This window comes from Polistes dominula, unplaced genomic scaffold (assembly GCF_049000335.1).
Source record: "Polistes dominula isolate Pdom_NZ unplaced genomic scaffold, Pdom_raw_medaka contig_20, whole genome shotgun sequence".
Classification (NCBI taxonomy): Eukaryota; Metazoa; Arthropoda; class Insecta; order Hymenoptera; family Vespidae; genus Polistes; species Polistes dominula.
This window is the reverse complement of record NW_028301147.1, coordinates 2,297,189-2,324,665: the sequence shown is the minus strand read 5'-3', so window position 1 is coordinate 2,324,665 and position 27,477 is coordinate 2,297,189. Positions and strand designations below refer to the sequence as shown.

Genomic DNA, 27,477 nt, shown 5'->3' with positions numbered 1-27,477 from the left:
GTAAAGTTGAGTTGAATTGGGTCGGTGGTGCTCTTTCAACGATCGATTCTGAGATAGCCAAAGCTTCATTCTGTCAAAGGAAGTTCAAAGTTCATCGTGGGTCCGTGTTCCGAAGACAAGACTATCGCTGGAACATAATCAACGTAGTTCTAGGAATCAATCGACGTATACTATCAACCATTCTCCTAAGAGACAAGGATTATACTAGCCTATTCTAACTTTCTATTCTATTCTTTAATAAGATATCAAGCTTTCTTTTTATCTCTATTTTTACCCTTCTTGCTCTTTCATTAACTTTTTTTCATGTCTCAAATAGATATCGTATTTTATTCCATTTCACCGTGTAAACTGTCGTAAATGAAACGAAAGAATTTCCTTGTATTCGTTTAATTCGCGACAAATGTTTCAAAAATGTCAAGATGTTTCTTCATGTTTATTTTACTGAAAGTACTTCATTATACAGGCTCGTGTATAAATTAACTTTCCATATAAATGAGATGTAATTGAATAACACCATTTAAAAAAAAATAGTAATACACACACATATATTCTTAAATAAGTATTACAAATATTGAAATTAATTGATTGAGAAATGTATAATATTTGAATTAATATGATGCTTGTTAATAAATTACAGGTGAATATATTTTGAGAAAATAGTTAAAAGATTAGAATGGAGATCGGGTGACAGTTAGATGGGTTAAAAATGGATAGGAAATAAAACGCAAATTCCTTCGGGAGATCGTTGGAAATGTAAAAGCGATGGCCTAGGTTTCTAAGAAGAAAAGCAAGCTTCGTTTATTTTTGTTTCCAGTATCGTAAGAGAAAAAAGATCAAGCTTGTGAAAAGAAAGAAGAAGATGTGGAAGAAGAAGAAGAAGAAGTAGAAGAAGAAGAAGAAGGAGGAGGTTATTATCTGTTGCAAAGCGTTAAGGGTGATGGGAGGAAGTGAAAATAGGGGATGAGAGTGGGGTAGATCTTCTCATCGTAGCGAAAAATTTCTCATAAAAGAAGAAGAGAAAGAGAGAGAAAAAGAAAGATAAAGAAGCCATGTTACAAAGTAGTCGATCTCTATTTTTCTTTTCTTTTCTTTCTTTCTTTCTTCATATACTTCTTCTTCAACTTCTTCTTCTTCTTCTTCTTCTTCTCATATGCGAAAAAGCCGAAGCTCGTGTTTCAGAAAACTTTCAACTTCGAAATCTTTAGTGACGGAAGTAACTACGAGAACGAAGTTTTATTTCCTGATGCAAGTTAAATTCAAGTTAGCAAAATAATAATATGGTTATGATGTAACAACGGATGTACGGATAAGAAATAAATTGAAAAAAAGTTTTCCTTCGATAATAAGATAAGAAGAAATGCAATTAGGATCTATCAGTTTTTCCAGTAAATAATTATTGTTAAATTAAATATTAAATATTGTTTTATTAATTATTCTTAAAATGCGGCTTTTCGAATAAATAATTATTGTTAAATGTCACGATTTACTGATTATAAAAAATTAATTATGATAATCGCATATAAGGGAAAAGAAAATATTTAGGTAAATATTTTTACCCATAAATCTAAAAAAATGTTGATTATAGTATTTTCATTCCTATATTTTTCTTCTTCTTTCTTTTCTTGCGTTCATTTTTGTTTCTCAGGTATAAAACGAAGGAAAAGAAAAATATTGTCCCTACTTTGAGGGAATGTTATTGTACATTGTTAGATGCTAGTAGTCAGCAAACCCCACTCGTTCGATCGAAACACCGTGATAAAAGCGTAAAAGGTGAAATGGAAGGTGGAAATGGTCGTCGTAATTTTTTTTTTTATTTTTCACAACCCTGTTATATAGACAGATGTAAACATCTCGTAGTAGCAATTTGAAAAAAAAGGCAACGTGTGAGTAAAATCAATTGGCGTATACCAGAGGTTTTTGCAAGAGTATTTCACCGTGATGATGGTAGTGGGGTTTCCATTAGACACAAAGAGAAACATATTGTTTACGACATTTCCTGATGCTTTTATTTCGTAATGTTCTCTTAAGATGTGGAAGAAAATAAAGGTCTTTAAATGGAACCCAGTGAATCAATTTCATTAACACCAACATCGTTCTTAGTTTGTTGTATATTTTCATTCCTACATTACACACACATAAAGTAATATTACTTTTAATTAATTTATCATACACCGTAATTACGTCATTATTATCGACGAGCATGTATCGATTGGTTAATTAAACGAACGTGCATTTTAATTTAATTTATTCGTAAAGGATAAAATATGAAATTACGGTATTTGTAAGATGTAAAGTATTCTACGTAAATGGATCTCAAATAGAGTAAATTCTCACTATTCGCAATTCTACTCTCGTTTCTCATCTTTATAATTTCACTTCTTCTATCCGTAAGGTCATAGACGAATAAAAATAAGCAAGGCTTGTCCGTAAAAAAAAAATAGACAATTGAGTTTACCGTATTTTCTCTTTCTCTCTCTCGGTGAGTTTCCATTCGGTGAAATCGTGCATAAAAGAAACGGATGATAAACAATGCTCATCTTACGTGCAGGAATGAATACAGATAGCTCAGCAAGCAATTTTCTACTAGCGCGTGAGTAGAATAAATTAACCTGAGATATGAAACAGTATTGTTTCCAAGTATCGATGTAATGGAGAGCTTCCATTAAGTTTTAAACAGAATGATACAGAATGAGAAAGAAATGGTAAAGGTTTGTTACTACTATTCGTGATTTCTTTGTCCTGTAATAAATGATGTTGGTTTCGTAAGCTTACAAATAACTTATCACACCAAGGGACACACCTTTACACAAGAGACTACTAAATTTATTCTACCTCGTAATTAGTCGATCAAAAACGTTGTGATTATGCATCAAGATAATACAACGATATAATATTCCCAAAATTAGCGATCATATTTAAAAGACAAAATATTTCTAAACTTATTTCTAATTAATAATATAAAATATAAAATAGTTTTGTAAATATTATACCAGATTTTTTATATGTGCGTGTTTGGGTGTATTAATTGAAAATCTTTGTAGTCACTTATTTAAAAGAAACTTCATGGAGAAATCGATTATATCGATGTTGGAATATTTTGGAAAGGTCTTAGAAGCATTTTCGATTCCTTTCAAGTTACCTTAAGGCTATCAAACAAACTTTCAGAGAAGTTCTAGTCCAAGCGAACGGAGACAATGAATCGTAATTAAGGTAAAGATGAACCTTACGATATAACCTTGCCACCTTGGAAAGGCCCTCGAGCTACTGGTATTCCTTGGTTACGTTCTAACGCTAGATAGTTACATCTACCTGATGATAAACGGCCTTACGAAATCGATGGTTTGTCTCTGTGTAGTACGTATACGATAGTATACATGTGTAAGCGTTCGTACGTGACCGACTTTGGTCAAATTTACGAGATAACTCTTGTGGAAGGCGATACGCGACTCGTTAAACGATCAACGAACTCTCGGAGTAATTAAATTTGAATCGTTAATACATGGCTTTTAATTAATGAGAATTATGCTCAGGCAAAGTGCCAGATATTTAGGAAAAAATATCACCCATTTTTTTTCTCTTTTATTTACTTTTCTTTTCTTTTAAGTCGATGTAAAATGATTTATGCAAGATTTTTATTTTTGTTAGTAATTTATGTCAAAACACTTTGGAACTCAACACGTTAATTAAAATTATCAACTCTCTTTTTTATTTTTTTTTTTATTTAGGAAAGATACTTTGTTATCTTACATCGTTTTCATTAAAAGATATTTTCCTATTTTCAAAGGAATCATGGTTTAAATTGAAAGTCTTTTACAATAGATTTATCTTCTGAGTAATTTCAACTGACACTAAGTTTGATGATTAGAAGATGGAGTTTGAAATTGCTAGAAAGACTCTCTCTCTCTCTCTCTCTCTCTCTCTCTCTCTTCATTCTCTTACTCTAGCATCGAGTTTAATGTAATTTTAGAATCCATAAGAGACAAGCCGCGATGATGCTCTTATGACATCTTAGAAAGACATACTGAGAGAGAAGGAGTTAATGCAAATATGTGTGTGTATAAGAGAGAGAAAGAGAGAGAGAGAGAGAGAGTTAATATGAATTTTCAGTAGGTTGCTTCAGCATCTCTAGCCGTTTCTAACTTTTGATAATACACCTCGGAGGGCAGTAACATTACTACTGGTAGTCCTACGAAACAATGAATATCGTATTACCTTCTTCTTCTTCTTCTTCAACCGTGGTGCCAAGGATAATGGGTTGAAAGCCTTGCAAAACAATGAGACCCAATCGTATTATATGTTGAATGAATTCGTGAAAGGTGTATATTCTCTCAGTACCACTAGACGTAATATTATCGATCCATAGAAAATAACGACGCATAATTTCGTATGCGTGAGCGAATTTACTGGAAAGAAACGAATGGTGGAAATGAAAGAAGACGGAAACCTTACTTTGCTAGCCACAAGACGAAAGAAATAAATGAAAGTAAGAGGAAAAAAAATAGAAAACTCAAGGAAAAGTAGTAAGAGCAAGACAGACAAAATGAAAGGAGAAACTTATAAGACTGGATAGAGACACAGGATTGGTTGTACGGCACGTGACTAGAATTCCTTTGCTATTTTTCTCTCTCTCTCTGTCTCTCTCTCTCTCTCTATTACTCTCTCACGTGCACATACGTTTCTACTTGTACTACTCATTCAGTCACTTCGGCATGCTTCAACGTACGTACGTATATCAAGCGTGAGGACGAACTTGGGTGAAATCAACGCGTCTACCGTGGATTGTGACTATGAAGTCTGTTAACCCAAAGCAAACTGGAACGAATCTGTCCTAGGTGATATGTTCGTTCCTGTTTGTGTGTGTATGTGTGTGAAATTTTCCGAATGAATCTTTTTTTCTTCTAAAGAAAATATGCGTATCACACAACTCTCTTGTGTGGGGGAAAAAAAAAAGAACGAAACGTAGAGGATTCAGAAAGGGAAAAAACGATTTTGTTATTTGACTGGCAAGATATACAATCACTACCAAAAAAAAAAAAAAAAAAATTGAAAAAAATACTGATTGCTAGAAATGGTTGACAACGTGCTAGGAACAAATTGACATCGATATTTTTCTATCCAACGCCTCGATTCACACTCTCGTTTGCACTCGTTTCTTTCTCAATGAACTTTCTTTCGAAAACACCTGTTTCAATGAATCGAAATTTTGATTAAAGAAAAAAAGATGTTCTTTTTGAATTTTATTTTCTTATCGAATCACATTCATTTTACGTACTCTTGTTGCATATGATATTTTATATAATTCGTGACTAGAACGTAAAATGCATAAATAATAAAATCCTTATTAATTTATGAAAAAATAAAAACAATTATTTCATTTCTTTACTCATAATTATTTTAATCATAATTGATATGTAGCAACAATTTCTATTCAAATATAAATGAAGTTTACTCGTATGTCAAAATTCAGTTCATAGATTAATATTTCATTATAACATTCTATGCTTTACTATAGAAATTTACTATACTAATTGACCATTTATCAACAACCAACTAATACTAAACAAAGGAAATTTTTCGTTAACGAATTGGCATAAAAAAAAATTTACATATATATATAGAAAAAAAGAAATAAAATAAGAATATAAAAATCTTGTAAAAGATATGTGAAGAAGAAAAAACAACAAGAGCTTTTATATTGCCTTCTGGAAACAACAGTAACCCGTATGAAAGAACCATTAATTTATTCCAACAACGGAAGGTAACATAGAGGTAACCAATTAACAAACGTTACTATGTTACTTGTTACTCTCAAGGAATAATTACTATGCGCTTCGTAAAATCAATATTTTACATGAATTTTCTTCTCTTCTCTCTCTCTTTCTCTCTTTCTCACATTTATAAAATATACAAGTTCCATAGAACTCATCCGATTGTTCTGAAATTTTCCACGAACCATCAATTAGAAAAAAAAAAAAAAAATAGGACCTTTACTAAGAATGGTTTTTCTTTTTTGTAAAAAGTATGGGTTAAGTCTCATGCTTATCACCATGAGTCGTTAGCTTGCTAAATAGCAATAATACCATAGCGTGGTTTGTTCAACGCATGCTGGTAAACACCGTCGTATCTTCATCGTACATATAGGCATTATATACACACCTACACATGTCTAAACTCATATGTATATATAAACATATACACATGTGATTACTTATGTATATAAGTACATACATAGAGCTTCTCTCTCTCTCTCTCTCTCTCTCTCTCGACTCATTTCAAATTCGTATTAACCTTAGTTAGTTTCGCAACCAACAATCGTGGACCTCCGAACGTTGGCTAGCTTCTATTTTTTTTTTACTTTTCTCAACGTTAGTGTCTGTACCGGATCCCGTAATTATCGTGCAAAACAGAAAACTCGTTTGCACGTAATTAACATCAACGGTCTTTCTCTAAGAAACAAAAGAAAAAAAAAGACAAAAGAAAAAAGGAGAAGAAGAAGTAAAAAAAAAAAAAAGAAAACCTTAAAAAGTAATAGAGAAACAATCATTTTTCTCTATTAAAACAATGATTTAAATATTCAATTTATTCCTCTTATTTTTCAAGAATATTTTATTTGGATAATGAGTGATTAGCGAAGTATATTTTAATAAAAAAAAAAAAAAAAAATATGAGAAACAATAAATTTGTCCAAGAGACAAGGAAAACAAATAGCTTACGTTAAATTATTGTGTGACAGGTTACGTTAAAAGATTTGAAAAAAAAAATATATATATATTCTACATAAACACATTAAGAACATAAGATTTTACTTATTTACGCAAAATGGATAAAAGCTGATACTATGGCTTAAGTGGAATTATTTTTAGAAAACAAACGACTTTCTACCCCCTTAACGCTTATTCTTTTCTTACTCATCCCTCTTCTGGCGTAGTACCATCACCCAAAACGTTTCTCTCTCGTCTCTTTCTATTTGCTGCTTCAGAGCTTTTACAAAAGAAGACCTTTTCTATTTCTCTCTCTCTCTCTCTCTCTTTTTTCTCCCTTTCATTTTGCCTCAGTGCTTCATAAAAAAATCAAATAGAGAAAATGGCCATGGGTCTACCAAAGTCTTGTTTGCCAAGCAAACCCAACGCAAATCTCAAACGTCAAAATTGTCATACCGATTTTGTTCTGATATTGGATTACCAAACACACACAAATCTCTTTTTTCATCTTATTTCCTAAAATTCTATAAAAAAAAAAAAATTCAAAATGAACAATATAATTGTTGCTTAAATAAATTCATTCTTTTCTTTAAAATTATATTAATTTCAGATTTACTAATTTACAACATAGAAAATTAGATGAACGATATACTCAGTTGTAATTTTATCGTAATTGTCTAAATTGATACAAAAAAAAAATAAAATAAAAGGAAATCTCGATTCTAGTGGAAAGTGTCATGAAATAAATACGAGTCAGAGATTCAACGATAAGAATGGGTGTAATCGTGAATCAAAGAAGTTACAAATCTCCCACCCATGCATTTAAACCTTTATCCTGAATCCAAGAAGATCGAATAACGCCATCGTGTCGCCTTAAGTCTTTCCTTAGCTATTTCTTTCTTCCTTTTTCTCTCTGATGAATAAAGAAAAAGAAAAAGAAAAAAGAAGATATTTTCCGTTTCCTTCTCAACATTGTTTCATCTCTTTTCTTCGAATTGTGTATTGGAACAAGTAGAAAAATGAAAAATAAGACGCTTACGTTGCACTAGTATACGCCAGTGATTATCGATTACTTGTTTCACTGTACTCTATCTCATTTACTTCTTTCGTGCTTACTATAGGGAAAGGGCAATCATTGTGCTATTAAAGAAAAAGAATGAAATAAACGAACTTTACTGTAGTCTCGAAATCACACAAAGCGTGCTCGAAAAATAAAGGATGACAGACGGGGAATAGATTCCCTTGCAGAATCTAACTTCGAGTAAATAGGAAGGGATGGTACGAAAGACGGAAACATATATATATGTATAAAAAGAAAGAAAGAAAAGAATTGAAAGAAGAGAATAACGAAGGAAAAAGATAATAAATAAACTACAGAGACGTTATCAATCTAACGATAGAAACACAGAATAAAAAATGTTTTTAAATTTTATGTACCTTTATATATACTAATTATTTTTGTATATATATATAATAAAAATACATGATAATAATTTCGGTTAATCATCGATAGTAATTAGCCGTCAATTCAAACTCTGTCTGGCCACATTGAGAACTCTCTCGTAAAAGTACCTAATTCCACGCTTGACGTTCCTTACGAGGGTTGAAGAAGATCCTCCCAAAAACCCTTGAGAGTCAAAACCAGAACCCCCCTTCCCACAATTCGAATGTACAAGTCCGCACCTGCGGTATACTCAATCGACAAGCTTTTTTTTCTTATTCGAATTGGCAAAATCGACTCCTACTTTGGGATAATCATTCTCGTATTTTTCCCTTTCCACGATTTTCTCGAGAATGCGCAAGGATTGCGAAAAGGGGATCACAGGAAAAAAGTTAGAGGATTTTCGTAGTGGCTAGTATCCTTTTTTTTTTTCACCCATAGCTTACGAACGCTTTAGAGAAAAAGCTTGAGAAAAGATCGAAGGTCCACCAATGCTACTCCCCCTTCTTCTTCTTTTTATTTTCCTTTTTTTGTGTACCTTCTTCTTATCGTAATCCATCTCTTTTATTTTCTTTTTCCTTTTTCTTCTTCTCGTATGCGTACCCTTTTACTTTCTCTATCTATTTTGTTTCTTTTCTCTTTTTATTCCTTTTCTTTTCTTTTCTTTCATAGTGTCTGGACGAGTTCACGTGAAACCTGATCGATCGATTGGAAAGAAAGAAGATAGAGTTTTTGCTAAACTATGAAAGCATAGAGTTTCGATATTCGAATTCATAAAGAAATTGCTATATCATGCGAGTGTGTATGGCTAACATTTTCAAAGTATATTTCCCCTGTGTCTCTTCTAAACGAAAAAGGGGAACAAAATTTTTACAAATTTTCCATATCTTCTTCTTCTTCTTCAAAAAAAAAAAAAATTACACTTACACTAAATTTCGATGTAATAAAGTTATTACATATCTTGCTTAACATTTTTTCCTTTTAGTATTTTTCTTTCTTTCAAAATGTAAAACACAAACCATTCGTAAAAAAGAAAACGGCATACGATATCGCACACCTACTTATCGTCAAAAATTTCTAAAGGTTGTTTCGATTCAGTATCTTGAATAAAATAAAATCGAGAAATATGGAATGAAAGGCTTTCTCTCAACTTTATTTCTGAAAATTTATTCGACGTGTGATAGGCTATTCAAAGACATTTTCTTTTCCAAGCGTAAATGTCTACCGAAAAACAATCTCGAATTGTTCATCGTTTTTCTTTGTCGAACGTAATACTTATGTATTCATTCTTCTCTTTCTATTTCTCTCTTTCTTTTCGGTTGGTGAAAATCTTATATGAGAATCGGAATACGATTTAGACGATCCGCGAGCACAGTTTTTCCTTTTCCTTACTCTCTCACTCTCTTTTACATTTCTTTCCTTTATCTCAAATAACACGATGGCAACCTATCGCAATGCAATGTGTTCAAAAAGACGAAAGGAGGAATGAGAAAATAGCTTCCTTTTTTCTCAGAAAGGTGAAACGGAAGAAAGCGAGACCCCTATAACGTCTGAATTTGTAGAAGATGTAACATTAAGGATAGAAGGTGAAAGAAAAATAAGAAAAAAGTGCGAATGTGATACTGAAGGGTGAGTAAGAAAAAGAAAGATAAAAATAAAGAATGAAAGAAAGAGAGAGAGAGAGAGAGAGAATGAGGGATGAGGGAGAGGGATGAAAAAGGTATGAAAGAGAAATAGAGAAGGTGTATATTGCCGTAGGCGGTGTAATTTAGCTTCGTACGTCACGCTGCCGCGAAGGTAATTATCTACGTTTTATCCGAGCATTATCCTGAGCGTGTTACACGCCGTTAAATATTATCCGACTCTATAACCAAGGTAGCTCACACCAAGCTAGCTAGCTAGCTAGCTAGCAAGCAAGCAAGCAGGCAAGTACCCAGACCGCTAGCTAACCAAGCAGCAAAGCAACCAGCCAGCCCAGCCAGCCAGTCAACGTTAGCACAGTTATCGCAAGCATTAAAATGGCCAGGCTTAACTCTTAAAACGGTCACGGAGAGATATTAATCGTCAGTTGGGATCTTTTGAGAACGCTCCTTTTCTTAGCCAAGCAGCTGCCTTATCGTAGGGGGTGAAATAGAGGGAGGTGGTTTGGCCAACTTTTAGTAGTCCACCGTCATTTTACGAACCGCGAAAAAGTAAAGGAAGAACAGAAACCAATATATAGAACACTCTTTTCATTCTCACCAACTTAAATTTTCAAATCTATTCTTCGTGAACTTTCCACCCCGATTCGTTTCTCTTTTTTACGTATCGTTTAACTCGGTAATTTTATTTATCGTTTTCTACCTTTGAATTCGTGTCTTCTTGGTTGCTTATATTTCAACGTATTCCTTCGATGCATCTTTTTATTTATTATTATTATTTGTTCGATTTTCTATTATTTTCGTTACGTTTCGTTGCGTTGATTGAATGATTGAATGAAACGTTACTCTACTCAAGACCATCATACTGTTCATTCAATCAAATATTCCACCGTTACCTGTCAAGCTCACCGCTTACATCTCAAATATAACAAGGAAGAAGAGAAACATCCGTGGTATAGTGTGTATATTCAGAAGCATGTACTGGCATTCTGATTGTTAGATGAGTAAGTTGGCTTCGGGCATCGGCTAGATACGAACTTCGACTAACATTCTGGATACAAATTTAGCTTCGCGAAAATACACTTTCTCGGGTCCGGGTTTGGGAGAAGGGGCTCACATGCACATGTGTGAATTTACGTAAGTATTAGTATAATACATAGGGGTCTACATTGTATATATTTATATATATATATATATATATACGGATTTGTGAATAGTCAAGCTATTTCGTTAAAACTAGTTTTCCGTAATGCGCGTTGCGCAGCTACCACGAACATTTCCGCTAGCTTCAAATTTATAGTCGAGTCTACTACTTGCAAAACAGTTTTATCCGTGTATAGAAACGAGCGTGTTTCGCTTTTGAAATAAAATAAAATCAAATAGAGAAGAAAAGTAAAAAATAAAAAAAAAGATAGACGAACGAAAAAAAAAATAAACATACACACGCGTCGAATCGAAAACGAGAAAGAGAAAAAGAGGGAAATAGAAAGAAAAGGAAACAGGAAATCTCATTCGAATTCACGAGAACGCGTTGTCGAGTCGTAATCGAATCGTCGCAAACTCGAGCTTATCCTAACGCACGTGAAACCTATCCATAGATATGTATGTACGTGTGTTAACAGTGTGTATATTTTAGCTAGTTCGTCAATCGTCCGACCCTTTTCACGAATTCGCCTTTGAAGCGGCTCTACGAGAGGTTTATTTAAAATCCACGAACGTCTGGATTGCGTTCGACAGATCCTCGGGTAGTTTGTTTTCATGTTTTTCGGGTTACGTAATTAGAGTCGATTGGTTTTACGAGTTTATTATATCTCTTTGAAAATTGTAACGAGTGGTCTCGAGTTAATAAGTATCTTATCTAACTTTGAAAGCACTTATTCTTCGATAAACACAACTACTACTACACAACGATGATCATCTTTTAGTAAACCCCCTTCTTGATAAACTTGGTTAACGATGAATTTTTCGTTCCGCCTTTCTTCCTCTTCTTATCTCGACAAGAAAATATTTTTTATTAGTTTTGTTTCGATATGATCGAGTACTCACTTATCTATTTGTTATTTCTTATTTTAAAATACTAGACATATTTTTTCTTCCAATCGAAAAGTTCACTCATAAATTGTTAACGTCAGATTTGTAAGATTACAAATTTTAATCCAAGAGATTTTGTATCGATCTCTCTCTCTCTCTCTCTCTCTCTCTCTCTCTCTCTGTCTCTTTTTAGTATTCGACAATATTCATGAAATACGTTGATATATTTTACAACGAATTAATGAATAATTAATTTTATAATTATTTTATAATTGACGTTTATAAAATAATTATTGCTACCGTAAACGATTGAATTAACTTTACGAACTGATCGAACATTTAAATGATCATAAAATCCACGCACGTTTATACGTGGTCAGATAATATTTTTTGTATTAAAGATTTATAAAATCATTTTCACAATGCAATGTCAATTTAATCAATCGTTTCATTGATATTTAATGAATAGTTAATTAATGCAAAAAATTAATTTCTAATTATAATAAAATCTATATAATAAAATCGTTATATTATAGCCTTGACAAATGATATCATTTTGAATTCTTCATTTGATTCTCTGGAATACGAACGTGTTCCAAATCCTCGCGAAATAAAATGATAAAAAGGAAAGCTTCAATCTGACGGAAGAGAACCGGGTGTGCTCTTGATTTTCTCCGCACGAACTGTAGCAGATGTAATTTAGCACGCTCATCCGTCCTTCAGTAAGATTAAAGCGTGAAAAATCTACGAACAGTTTAATCATAATAATTCTAATTAGTATGAGATAAAATATGTATAAATAAGACATATGGCCCTCTTTTGGAACGAATTCAAACATTATAAATATTACAAATTTAAAAATGTGAACAAAACTCAAAATAATCAATTGATTTATAAATACAGTATGTGTCAATTAAAATCATATATTATAAATAGAATACGTGTACATTAAAATTGCAAAATTATCATAAAATCTGAGTCATTGTCCTCAATAATTAATGTCAATCAAAATTCTTTTATTATTTTCATTTTTTAAACTTATATTTCAGATTACATTTAGTACACATTTCTTTCGATTAATTGTCAATCATTTAAGGTACGTCTAATTAAACAATATTTTATATACTAAAAGAAAAAATACTACCGTTCTTTTTTTATTTTATTTTTTTTTTTTTTTTTAATTATCGAAGAGAGATCGTTAAAAGAACAGAAACCACGTCAGCACGCGATATATTTTTTCTTTTTTTTTTTTTTTTTTTGGTACTTTTTCGCTAGCTACAACTCTGTAAAAATACGCACAAATTCTCATAGTTACGTTTAACTTACCGTTGGTCACTAACTGCGTATAAAAAGCATTTGGCCTTTCAGTTTTCGAGTGAAATAACTTTTAATAATAAAACTCTCCTGGGACGTTTTAACTTTGGAATAATGTTTCTCTTCGTCGTCGTAATCGTGAGAGGAGGTGACATTGGGACGGTGCTTTACGAGACCATGAAATATTCCGTTTTATTAACACACGAAAAGGTAAAACGCTTTTGACTCTTCGGTTTTTGGTATGGAAATCGTAGCAACGAGCAAATGAAGAATTGTGAGTACAAGAAATGTAATAATTATATTTGGTTTTTTTTTCATCATTCAAAAAAAAAAATCTTTCATTCATGTTACGTTATGAATTAATGATTTCGATGAATAAACTATGAGATAATAATTTAAATAATTCTCATGTTAATTATTGAATGTAAATTAAACGTATAAGAAATTAAACATATGGTAGGAAACCAAATTAATTTTCATTTAAGAAAATATTCAAACTTAAATAACTAAAAGCAACTTTATATATATGTGTGTATATATATATATATAATATACATACATAGTGGTAACGAGCTAGCATAGTACTATATGTTATATATTCAAAACGGATGCTGAATAGACTATACACCGCTTTCTCGTATTATCGGCCGCCGTTGAATTAGTATTATAGTCGCGCCAACCAGAGCATTGCTATTACAACAGAGTTTCATTATTCACCCTGGCTTTGTTACTTCGTTCTATTTTAACGTTCGAGGAAAGACGCAACGATCCTTAATAGTTAGGCGTATGCACTTTTGTTGACTGCAACATTTCAATTCTACCTAAGAAAATAATCACCATAATTATGCTTTCCTTAATATTTATAATTTTCAACATACTTTCTTTGTTTTATTGTAAATAAATCTCAAGCTTAAAATCATGAAAATGACACACAAAATGAGTTACATTAAAATGATCAAAATAAGTAACAAATCTGGCATTAATATTGTAGATTTTTATTCGAGAAAAACATGAGAAACTTCATGTCTTGAAGTAAATGAACGGATCTCGCTAACTGAGGCCACGTACTGGAAGGAAATTCGTGAGAGAAGTGATATTTAAATGCTAAGTAGACTCACGTGCGAACATTTCTCTGGCTGGCAGCCATCCGAACCGAATAATCGTTGAATACATTTCGAATGCATTTCCAGATACATTCTGTATCTGTATACTTCACCACCCACTCATCCACCTTCCTCAACTCTCCCGCTAATCTTCTTTATTTTCTTATTATTTTGCCGACAAAACTATTTCTCAATACTACTTTCAAGATAATGAAACAAAAATAAAATTTTCTTATTTTTCATCGAATTGATTAAATACGATAACTCTTAAAAGTTAATTAATATTGGCATAGAATAGAAATAGAAAAGAATTAATTTATCTTTCAAAGTTAATTATAGATTCGAAAAAGGTTATTTTACAATTATGTACGCTAAGTTTGCTGAAATTCAAATGACGCATCTCTTAGCTGCTTAATAAACACCAGCCGCTTCAAGATCCAATTTGCTTGAACACTTTCTAGCAAAAGCTCAAGAAAAACGAACCTAAAGATAGTAGTCTAGAATATTATTTTGAAAGTTACACGCTTCGAAAGAAAAAGGATAACGTTATACTAACAGGAGACCAAACCGGTTCTGTAATTTCCCGTTTACAACATGGTGGTTTTCTCGAGTAACCTGATTCTTAGGAATTTTTTTCCCTACTGTCAGAAGAAAGAGAAGAAACATTGCTTCAACTTTTCTTTTCTTCCCCAATCTCCACCCTCTCCCAATCCCATCCCCAACTCCAACCCCATTCTATTTATCTTTTATTCACAGTCTTCCCTTTTTTGTTCTCGCAAATATGATCTAGTCGACTGAATTGTATTTCGCGCATTTTAGTCGCATATACGCGAGTCTTGTTATTTTCTTATATAAAAAGAACAAATTTTCTAAGCGGATGATACCGTGTTGCATGCTAGGAAGAAAAGTTTTTCTTCAGCGTATATCATCTTTCACGAGATACGAGTATAACTAACCTTAAAGTTGAACTATCATCGTTCCAATATGACCCCTTCTTTCTTTCTTTCTTTCTTTCTCTCATTTCTTTTTTTTTTTTTTTTTTTATTGGAACTCGTGAAAACTGACCGAAAGAGGAGGTTACGAAATCTCGGCTAATTTTCACGAGCTGTTATTCCGATCGATCGTTAGAACTTTATCTTATTCCAACACGCGAATTTTCGAAAGGACTTTAATAACTGGGTCGTTGGGCTAACGGCCAAGGAAAAAGTTTTGTTCTCCTCCCCTTCCCCCATTCGAAAAATATTACACTATGATCCTTTATATCACATACAATATTTTAATATATATATAATATATTATAATATAATATAATATAATATCAATATGTGTAACAACCTTAACCCACCTGAAAATCGAAAATCTTTCCATAAGCTTACCTAGAAACGTTATTCGATTCGTAAAAAGGTATCACATATATTTTTCTTAGAAATTCACTTACGAGAGAGAATGCCGATGGGAGATTCGAAAAAGTTGCCTGGTGCTTTTGAAAGGTCTCGGTTGCCGCTGCTGCTGCTGCTTTGAAAGTACCATGCTGTTTCCATGAATGCCAAACTATAGCTTGTTATTATCTGATAAAGGTACGACAGCGGTAGTACGTATAACGTTATAGAATACATTCCATATATGATATATTCGTTCTATTTTACAAAAATTGTAATATCAATTCTTTTTATTTTCATATTTAACATGAGGATATATATTTCTTATCGGACATTCATGACCGTAGTAGAAATCCATTTCTATCACGTAACTATAGATACACCCGTTATAATATACCATTCGTATCTTGAAGTTTTAACAACGATACCGAGTTTAAATGTAGACCAATTATAAACGTAACTAACCTATTTACCTGAGAGAGCAACAAACGTCACAAATGCATTAAACTCTGATGTTGAATTACAAAACGGGAGAACGATGGTTTTTGCAATGGTCGAGTGTCCATTCGTACGACATGAAAGAGAAGGAGAATGAGAAGAACAAGAAGAAGAAGAAGAAGAAGAAAGAGGAGGGAGAGGAGGTGGAAGAGTAATAGGAGGGGAACGAGTATAACGGAATCAGAGAATCTCGGAGAGATAGCTTTAGTGAACTTCGAACTTTCCCACTAACAACGTGATAAGAGAACCTCCGAGCTACGTATTCCAAAGCCACGGATAGATAGATAGTGAATACAGTGGGAAAGACAGAGATAGGAATAGAAAGAGCAAGACGTAACAAGAGAGAGAGAAAGAGAGAGAGAGTAAGAGAAAGTAGTAGTAGTCGTCGTCGTCGTCGTCGTCGTCGTCGTCGTAGTCCTGGCGAAGTTACGGACGTTTCTGCGGCGTGAAACTAAACTCGTAACTCCTGGCTCTGTGCGCAAAACTTTAAACATTAAATTACGCGGTAGAAAATGTAATTTTTCTAGCTCGGTGAACGCGCGCCGTTCTCTACCGGCTTTATATACGCACACGCATATATAGATATACATATGTATATATATATTCACTCACACATACATCGTAACTAAGATAGAAATACGCGTACACAATAGAGCTCGTCTTACGAACCCGTGTGACACCTGTTCAATGATGAAAGACAACTCTTGATGGGACCCGACCGCATAACGTAATAACGTTACTTTTTTTTCACGATGAGAAAAATGAGTCGAGTAAAGAATGATGCACGATGCAAGCAATTACAGTGAAAAATGTACAAAGTTATATATGTATATGTTAGATGGATAAAAGTTAGAAAGAAAGAGAGAGAGAGAGAGAGAGAGATGAAACTTTTGCATAAAATAAAATGCTAGGAATTGAGTCTTCTCGTTCTTATTACACTCGCAGTTTTCTATCTCTCGTGATATCTCTCTCTTTCTCAGTAGGGGCGGAAGGGGAGGTGAGGGGGCACAGTTATATGGCATATTGAATGCTATAGCTACGTACATGCATTAAATATATCGGACAGTTATACGATATTCGAGCGTCGATACGGAAAATTGACAGTGTCCGTTCTTTCCTCAGTAATAGTAAGAAGAAAAGAATAAGAATGAGAAAAAAGAAAAAAAGTATAAAAAGAATAAAAAGACTTGTCGGAACGAAAAGATCTGCCAATGTTAAAGCAAAATGTTCAATGGTAGAAGACGAATGATTCGAATTTCCTTCTAGCGATTTTAGCCGCACGAACGAACTTGAAAATTACGTCTTTTCGAAACGAGTTCAAGTTCAGAGAAACTAGTAAAAGAGGGAAAGAGATAGATAGATAAATGAGGAAGGAGATGAATCTTGTGCAATTCAAGATCGATCGAAGTTTTCGACTTAGGGGTACTTATCATAGGATAATATAACAACCAACAGGAATTCAAAATTGTCTGTGATGATCGGTTTGAGTTTAGTTTCACCCTTTGACTCTCCCTTTCTTTAACCCTCCTAACATATGAAAGTATCGTGACTAAACGAAAAAGAAAAGAGAAATAAAGTTTTTGATGATAGGACAAGGTTTATTTCTGCACGTCATCCAAAATTCTTGTCAGTTATCGCGAACATTTCGCAAGGGTACATACTTTTTTTCTGCATCTTCTTTTTCTCACTATTTCCATCTCTAGATCAGTTTATCTCTTGCTTTACATACGTGTGCATATGTTTGTTCGATGAAGATGCTTGAACTTTTTTTTTTACTATCAAGACAGTTTGTATACAACGATACGTAACATTGTATACTTTCATTTCACGATCTACTATAAACAGATGTGTATACCACAACATGAAAGTATATATTACGTATAGTGTAAAATAATATTGTTTCATGTTATACGATGTAAAAATATATATAAAAGTAACATTTCAAATAATTTACCGACAGTAATAGTACCTACGATAAAAAATAATAATATTATAAGGGACGATAAAAAGTTGTTGAATCCAGTCGTAACTCAAGTTATTACATCTCTACCTACAAGAAGCGATAACGTAAAAAGTATCGAAGAACTTGTCGTAACAGCGTCGTTTATGAAAGTAACGTAAATTCTTTAAAGAAAAAAAATCCTTTTAGGATAACATTGAAATTAATCGGCCGAAGAGATAAGAATATTAGTCATGATGCTTTGATCGTTCATTCGGTAACTTAATCATTTCAACATTTTTGATAGAAACGTTACGGGAAAGATTGAAGGTTCGACAAGTTGTCGTTCAACGATTTTTTATGTTTTTTTTTTTTAAGTTTTAGTTACGACAGGAATTTCTCAACGTTCTATCGTCTACCAGAAGGATCGTCGAGGATAACTTTTTTACCCAACACACACTCTCTTCTTTTCGTATATGTGGTATTTGCATGTTGAACGATTATACAGTTATGAGTAAAAAGGTACATTTTTTAATCCCCCACCCTTATAAAAAAGTCCGTGTATCACGATACTATACTATATCGTATTTGAGATACGAACGAGGGCATTAAAAGGTACTTCCTAAAAGGACCAAAGCAATGTAACAGGAGAATATAGAGTAACTGCTGCGAACGTTTCAGGGCAACACGCGTGGCTAGTTGGACTTGTGAACAGCATTATGCAAAGTTCATTAAAACCGAACTCTTGGATGCTCGGTGCACAGAGAAAGCACTATGAAGCAGTTTTCATACCCCCCACTCTCACCCTCACCCTTTTTCTTTCCCTCTTCTCTTCTATCTCTTCTCATTTTGTCTTTTCATATCTTTATCTCTCTCGTTCTTCCTTTCTCGAACTTCAACGAAGAGAAAGAAAGAGCAACGCCTTTAACCGTGGCGTTAAACTTGTCTAAGTTTCTCTTTCTACCCTTTTCCTCATCCCTTTTTTCTCTTCTCTCTCCCTCTCTCTCTCTCTCTCTCTCTTTCTCTACATTTCATCGTTCTTTCTAACTCCGTACTGTCGGTCGAGACTAAAAACTTGAGGGTAGTCTGTATCTACACTCCATCACTCTGTCTTCTCTCTTCCTTTCTTTCTTTTTTTTTTTTATCTTTTTTCCTCTTTCACTCTTTATTTTCCTCACGGTGGTTCTATTTTTATCCTAGTATAGACTACTTCGATCTTATTAGTTTTTTTCTTCTATTTGTCATTTATTTTTTTTATTTTTATCTAACCCATTGCTGCTTCTATTTCTTTGTGTCGTATTTTTTTCACAGATTTCTGAATCACGTGCATGCAACAGATATATATATATATATATGTCACTCAATTTCGATTCCACTGATTTAAATCATATTTTTTTTTTTTGTATTTTTCATCTTATCTCGATTTGTATTCTACCATTGAGTATATAGAAAAATAAGGAACGAATTAATAACTTCAGATTTGTTCATGGTTACTTTAACTCATTCGTTTCTCGATCAGCTATAAATTTAATTTTCTTATGAATAATGAAACTTATAACTGTTTAATAACGTAATAAAAATATATTCTTATATTTTAACATTCATTTATTACCGTAAAAATACAAAAAAGTACAAGAAAAAGGATAGAATATTTTTGCATGTACTTGAAGTATTTCAACTTTTAATTATCATTTTGTTCGAAGAGTAAATGGAATCATTAATATCTGCATAATTTTAATCTAGTTCGATAATTTTTGATTTAATTGGAAATTCGTGGTGGCATCGGCACCGTAAGACAATATGTACTTTCTCAACGAACGATGAATATTAAATCGAGTTGTGCGACGGCTCTTCGAAGTCGAACGTTCGTTTCGCGTAAACCTCTATATATATATACTTTACCTCTCAGCAGCTTACAATTCCATGGATATGTAAAAAAAAAAAAAAATTAAAAAAATAAAATAAAAGTGAAATAGAAAGAAGAAAAGAGAACATTTTCTACCACGGTAAAGCACATGTGTAATATTGCTCGATATTCGAGACCATTGATTTACTGTCAAAATGGAAAATCAAACCGGTGTCCGAGAACGATGACCACGAAACCCAACACGTTCTATAAATATGTTTGTATGCGTTGATGAACGATACTTTCAACACATCGATCATGATATTTCGACTTTTTCGGAGATTAAAAATATTTTTAAAGAAAAAAAATATGATACCTCAGAAAACTGAAATCTTACCTGATATCAATTGAGCTTATATAAAAACAAAAATATCAATTTTCAATGATCCAAAATTAAGTAAATTTAATTTACAGTTTTATTTAAAAAATAAAAGAATCATATTTTTATCTGTTAATATATTTATCATATTAATATTATTTTATATATATTAATTTAATATTAGAAGATTTATTCGGTACGTTGTGTTATTATTAAATTCATTGTATTAAAATCGCAATCTTTTTTATATAAAATATATAAAAATTTATTTTAAAAAATTTTTAATTAGATGTATTAAATATATTATTAAAAAAAAAAAATAAAATATAATGAATTGCAAAACGTAAGAATTATTTTATAAATATATAATTACACATCGCATGTATAATCTAATTTTATTAATTCCTATAACTGAGAAGTTTGCGTGTAAACCACACGATTTAATGGTAAAGTGACGAGGGTGAATAGAAATTACGAGGATGAAAATTGGAATTATGGGAATTTCGAGGCTGCTAGTGGAGTTCGCGTTAACGTAATAACTCGCAAAGACGCGATTACATCGAGAAAGGAAGGAAGGAAGGAAGGAAGAGAACACGTTCGTTCTCTTTCTCGTGAAGACATAGTTTACTAAAAGTAGGATTGTACGAGCATCAAAATACGTCTTACACTACTCTTTGGGTTAAGGTGCTGGTGCACAAAATTTAGGACATATGATCGAGATACATCATTGTTGTCTAAAAAAAGAAACTAAGATACACACAGAGTATAGTAGAGAATGTGTTCATGCAACTGTTAACTATAAAGAACAAAGAAAAGCAATGTTATAAAAAAAGACAAGAGAAAAAGAAGAAAAATATGAACTAACATAAGCCAAAATGAGGACGTACTGTTACGAGACAAAGTAGAACGAAGATGAACGAAAATGAACAAAGAAGAAGAAGAAGAAGAAGAAGAAGAAGAAAAAGAGAATAAGAAAACCGATAGTGAATGATAAAACTAGACGAACACATGCATACATGTGTGAATAGTTTTGGCAACGATACGAAAATCGTTGAAATCAAACAACGCTGAATGCTGTATCGGAAACTAAGGATAAAGAATTGCTAAAAGGAAATCAATTTTTTTAAAGGGAAACAATCTTTCTATCTTTCTCTTACTTTCTTTAATTTCTTATATCGCGTTTCACTTTTTAATTAATAATACGCCGGGTTTGTGCATGGCCACAAGGATATGTATATTGAATGACGAATGGTTATCCTGAAACCAACTCGACGAGTCGGAATATTGAGTAAATTATGAGATCACGAATATGACATTACTCTAGTTGTACATTTCGTCTTTCTTACTCCTTTTCCTTTTTTTTTTTTTTTTTTTTTTTTTAATTAACAAACGTTCACTTGATTTATTCGATCTCACCGTCAAGAATTATTTCCGTCGAATTTTTCATTTTTCTTTTTCTTAACTCTCTCACTTCGTATAATCGAAAACGTTTTATTAACTTTTTAATACTATCTCTTAAGGTTAAAATGAAATATGAATTTTCTTACTTTTTTTTCTTCGTTCTCATCGATCGATAAAAAAAATTATTATCTTATTGAAAAATAAGAATTTAAATATTCTCTTGAATCGTAAAATTCGATGATACTCCGAACGATATTTGATCTTCCACATTTTACATACGTTTATTTTTTTATTACAATATTACATTTAAGCGACAAAAAAAACGTTGCTTTATATTTCTAGACAAAGAGACTTTCAATCTATATAAATCCTATATTTCTATATATGTATGCATGTATGTATAGATACATAATGTATCAAACCACGAAAGAGCATCGTAATCTAATATCTTTTTCAAGCATGACCCTTAGTATCTCAAGAGACTGAAATTGATTTCTATGCGGACTTTCTTCTATTCCTCCGATCTCCCAAATGACATGTAGACGCGAGTTGAGAAAAAGTTTTCTCATGTACATGAGGGGAAACAAACAAAAAAATAGACAGATATAAAGAAAAAGAAAAATTAAGTAATCTATTCATCGAATCAACCTTTTGATATACCTTACATTTACATAATATTATTTTTAATATCATATTAATATATGTAAGAAATTTTATTTAGGGTGAGAGGTGCGAGGTGAATATATACCCAATTTAATCCTACTAATAGATTTATTTAAAACAGGTATTAGAAAAAGTACAATAATAGTTTCACAATCTTACGATTACAACTTAGATGCGCGACTGTATTCTTACAACTGACTAACTACGGCTACGACTACGACTGCGACTGCGACTGGTTTCCTATTTCTTTCCACGTATTTTATATCAGAAATGACCCACACCCCTTTGGAGAGGGAAGGAGCTTACGAATCTTATTTACCAATAGCATAAGGATTCACCCCCATAGTCCACCGACGGATACAGCCTATGGTTTTTGGTAGTGGAAACTATGCATAAAGAAACTTGATCTAGAACACCGGAATGTTATCTCTTGTTATGATATCGCATATGTTTACATAGGAATTCGAAACTCCTCAAAGGGTCCCGACACCGCACAAAGGGTTTTTATTGCACCAATATATCCCGATAATCCTTAGGTTTGTTTATGGTTTTATGGCCTTCCTAATCTTTTCTTTTAGTCTCTGTATAGAGTTTTCCTTTCCAGAAAATAAAATATAAAGAAAAGAACTGAATACTAGTTTTTCGTCTACATCTGCTACACTTAAAACTCTCCTACATGTATAAAATTGCATTGATGTATTTTTCACGTAATTATTTATGGAAACTTTTCATCTCAAATAATTATATTAAGAATCTAATTATTTTTATTTTTTTTTATTTTCTTTAATGTATTTTAATAATCATCTTCTCGAGATTTCTTAGATTTATAATCGAGGATTGAGAGAAAAATAAATAAGAAGTATATAACGGAAGGTAAAAGGGCCCCGCGTATTCTTTGTTTTGTTCAATTAATTCACTATTCAGCAAAGAGAGCTTAATTATAGTTTAATTAAAATCCTCGCTGGCTAACTGAGGATAAGTTTGAGAAGTTAATTCCCGCAGAGAGTCGACGATACTTTCATATTAAGCCGTACCACAACTCTTACTCTTACTCTTTCTCTTTTTCTTTTTCTATATCTAACGAAAAAAATAAGTTAATTATATTACAGCAATGCGAGTTGCGTTTCCATTTCTTTTAGTTATCATCGTACGCACGATTCAGGAAAGCTTTTAAATTCGTTTTCAGTAAACCACGGGGATCCGTAAGTCAGCAACTTGCAGTAGGTATATTTGATTTTCCTTATGTGTCTGACCATACTCGACTAATACTACTTAGAAACGTGACTACTCTTTTTACCGTGTTTATCAAGAAATAAAAAATATTTATTAAAATTTCAGGATATAAAAATTCAACTTAAATTTATAACATAATACTCAAATATTTATGCTTCATTTAAAGTTGCTACTACAATTCATTAATTTTAATATTATAAGAAGCTTACATATATATATATATATATATATATATATATATATATATATATATATATATATATATATATTTATTATAATACTTTAAGACAAAAACAAATAAGTATTTTTATTTTTACGATACCTATACACGCATATATTACTAGACATGTTTTTTTACCTCTCCTAACTGCCGTTTCTTTATTCTGTTTTATACCGTTAACGCGTACCTTTAAGAGCAAGCGAGAAAAGTGATAATTTTCCGGTATAAGCGAAGTTACGCGATACCTGGCACCGCATTGCGGAGTAATACCGTGAGCATTATGGTATTCCTGGCTATAAACCAAGCCCCGGGTGTGTATATGTAACGTATGAAACATGCCTCGTGGTTTTTCGCACCTTCTTTTTCTAAGTATTTACTGCTAACGTTTTGTCTTTTTCTATTTTATTTAAAGATTCTTTTAACAACATTCGTTAGTAATAAAAATATCATCTAAGTATAACATGATCAATAATTAGAACAAATTGTTTATTAATATCTCTAAATTCATTTCAAACGATTATAAAAAATAAATACCTTTTTTTATTGTATAAACAAATTTTTTAATTTGTATGATAAAATGTGTAGGATGTATTTTTAAAGTAAGTCATATGATATTTCAATGTTCCCTGATCAGCATGATCAATCCATCTGGAGAATCGCTAACGTGCTGACACAAGAACGATGGGTTGTTTCAGATGACGGAAACGTCAAAGCCGCGGTACGAGAACCGCAGTAGCGGGGAGAGATAAGGAAGGTGAACGGCATCACGCCGAGCAGTCATGTGCAGTGTCATGTGGCTCCTTCGGCTGCTGACAACTTGCTGCCTCGCACTTCTATCAGCATCTGATTTACGCACAGGTAACATTTACAATTCCATTGTTTTCATTCAAGGTACTACTATCTATCTATTCACTAACTTGAACATATCATCAGTATGTGAAATCATATCACAATATTACGATTGCAATTTTTAAAAGCAATTGAAAATGTTTCCACTTGTTCATTTTTTAAATACAAGTCTTTATAATAAATAATATTTGATTTGTGTGAAAATAATGGAAAATATATTTCGTCGATTTGCAGCGTGTATTGTTTTTTCGTTTAAATAACAAAATGGAATAAAAAAAAAAACGCCACGTGCTTTTAATTATCGATGGTATGAATGACAAATATTCGTTCGTTCAAATATTTTATATTCTTTTTGTTTTTTTGTTTTGTTTTTTTTTATTGAGTTTTCTCTATTTAATGCAAAATCGACAACGAAAGCTCAGTATGTTACGTTTATTCGGTAATAATACACCCTCGAATAATCCAGCGCGTTGCACGAATAGCCATATTGTTATTCTATTGGTTCGAATAGTAGAATCGTTCATGAAGAGACCAAGGAAGCATGAAATCCACATAGTGGTCATTGTGCTTCGGAATACCTGTGCTTACAGATTTAACCTAATTATTTGTGTCAGTGTACGATACGTACGCGCATGCCACTTTACGATAATAATAATAATAATAATAACAACAATAATAATAATAATAATAATAATAACAACTCGAGCTATGATTCTCTCTATTTAGTGTTCGTTGTATTTCTGAAGTCGTCTTAAGAATGAATACCCTCAAGCTCGAATGCGTATAAAATAAAGCGGATATACCCTTTGAACAGAGTGAAATTTGCTAGTTTGCATAGTAAAACATTTCGTTATATTCTATCGATGGTTATAAATAAGCTTGCCGTTAACGATGATGCATTCTAAAAACTTTTAACTTAAGTATACCTACTATACATATATATCGAATAGTTTATTCAATTCCACGCGACCATCTTTGATAAATATTTTATATATATATATAATACATACATATATACATATGTTAATAAAATAAAAATGAAAAGAGAATACGAAAAAATTGGAAAATTGTAATTTCATCAAGGTAAATAATTCTTTTGTTTGTTTTTTTTTTTTTATTATTTTCATTTTCTTTTTTTTTTTTTTTGCAAACGTTTTTAATTGATCGAACGAAACAAAACACATTTTGTTTATATTTAAATACAAATAGAATGAATACGTTGAAATAAAAAAAAGGAATGAAAATAATAACGGGTAGTATGAATGGGGGGGGGTGTTATTTCTCTCTCTCTCTCTCTCTCTCTCTCTCTCTCTCTTTGTTCCTCTTTCTTTTCGTCTGTCTATCGTTTTAGTCGAAGGCAGTTCAATTATCGCATGCAAAGGAGTTCTATTTATATTCTGCTGTACCCTCAGTGTAATTCGATTTACCGTATGCACGATCCCGGATGATTCGTAGACCGCGAACATCCACAGACCGTATGAGGGAACACACTATATGTTCCTATATCTAGGACGAAGGGAATATCGCGTCAAAATGATAACAATGTGCCAGGAATTTCGAACGCTTCCAACTGCAACGAGTTATGGCACCGTAATGTCGACAGCCATTAAAGATCCCATCGATTATTTCGGTGATCTTAACCATGCGACATTGATGGTTAATTCGTCCAAAATTTATCATATGAAAATTATATCGATATCCTATCATATAATTTATCAAATTAATATACACGTTATTTTCGTAAAATGTTCATTCGATATAAATACGAAAAAAAAAAAACAACAATTTAAATTAATGCAACAGAATTAAACTTAGAAATATTTTTTAATATTTTGGAAAGAAATAAATAAAAAAAATTACACGTGAATAAAAATATTTTGTTAGAAATAATAAATGTCGATGATTATGTATAGTAAACACATTAATTATACCTAATCCTCATAGATAAAACGTTTTACAACATTGATTAATTTGTCTAATCGATTAAAATTTGGATATAAGGTTTAACATTAAGGAGGTTAGAACCCTTTTCGTCGTAACCCGTATTCCACCGATATTGAATCACAAGGACGTTCGATCGAAATGATTAATCAGCGTCAGCATGTACGAAGATCCTATCGGAAGTGCCAAATTCTGAGGATGGGCGAGCCTCTGTCTGTGTGTTCGTTCGTTACTAACAGGCTCAGCCATTAAATTCCAAACAGCCCAGAATCATAACGTTTAGCTGGAGCCTAAAGCGTTCCGTTTGATTAGCCAATGAATCTCGTGAAAATGACGCGCAACAAGGTACGAAACTACCTAGGTCGTTCATTTCATCAACGTTTTCAACACCAATGTGAACCTTAGTATTGTTCCGAATAATTATTAATCATCTAACACGTTCAATACGTAATTAGAAATTTGTACTTGCTTATTGTGAGTTGTTAATTTCATTTTAAAAAACAATAAACGAAGATTCAAGCTAAAAACATAATTTATATTTTGAAAAACGTTATTAATTTTATATGTATATATTATAAAAAAGAAAATGATTCAGAGTATTCTCGTGTGAATTTATTAATTCAATTTTGTTTTTAAAAATAAAGTTGAAATGAAAATAAATTCAGTGAATGCAATTAAAGTGATCCATAAAAAATCACGATCTTGCAATAAACCTTTTTCACATGTAGCTTCACTTCACATACCATCACCTACAATGTTCATTTTATTAAGCGGATTTATTGAAATTGAACGCATATAAGTGTGTGTGTGTGTACGTTTATATATACCTATATCATACGTACTAACACACACGTGTATTAAATTCTCAAGCAATGCGATTAAACGTTGCCAACGACAAT

General features: G+C 32.1%; 1 protein-coding gene and 1 long non-coding RNA gene across 11 annotated transcripts in view; one reads left to right on the top strand and one right to left on the bottom strand.

Moving 5' to 3' along the window:
- LOC149030896 (uncharacterized) overlaps window positions 1–16,533 on the bottom strand; it is a 38,626-nt gene extending 22,093 nt beyond the window's left edge. Inside the window, exons 1-4 of one of the 4 annotated variants that reach the window (XR_016178150.1) lie at window positions 16,083–16,417; window positions 15,669–15,798; window positions 14,006–15,575; window positions 13,573–13,948 (exon numbers count right to left, since the gene is read on the bottom strand). This is a non-coding gene — a long non-coding RNA (uncharacterized LOC149030896). Of the gene's footprint in view, window positions 1–11,042; window positions 12,558–13,572; window positions 15,576–15,668; window positions 15,799–16,082 lie in introns of those variants that run through there. The other 3 variants (XR_016178151.1, XR_016178149.1, XR_016178148.1) reach the window with 3 other exon arrangements.
- The window catches only part of LOC107066120 (uncharacterized), a 162,773-nt gene that overhangs the window by 103,801 nt on the left and 31,495 nt on the right, over window positions 1–27,477 (top strand). For 2 of the 7 annotated variants that reach the window (XM_015320438.2, XM_015320449.2), the window contains exon 3: window positions 24,484–24,646. In XM_015320438.2, the coding sequence (XP_015175924.2) occupies window positions 24,568–24,646 (79 nt within the window). In that variant the 5' untranslated portion in view covers window positions 24,484–24,567. Of the gene's footprint in view, window positions 1–10,898; window positions 10,920–13,257; window positions 13,402–16,706; window positions 16,835–23,236; window positions 23,556–24,075; window positions 24,100–24,483; window positions 24,647–27,477 lie in introns of those variants that run through there. The other 5 variants (XM_015320448.2, XM_015320439.2, XM_015320446.2 and 2 more) reach the window with 5 other exon arrangements.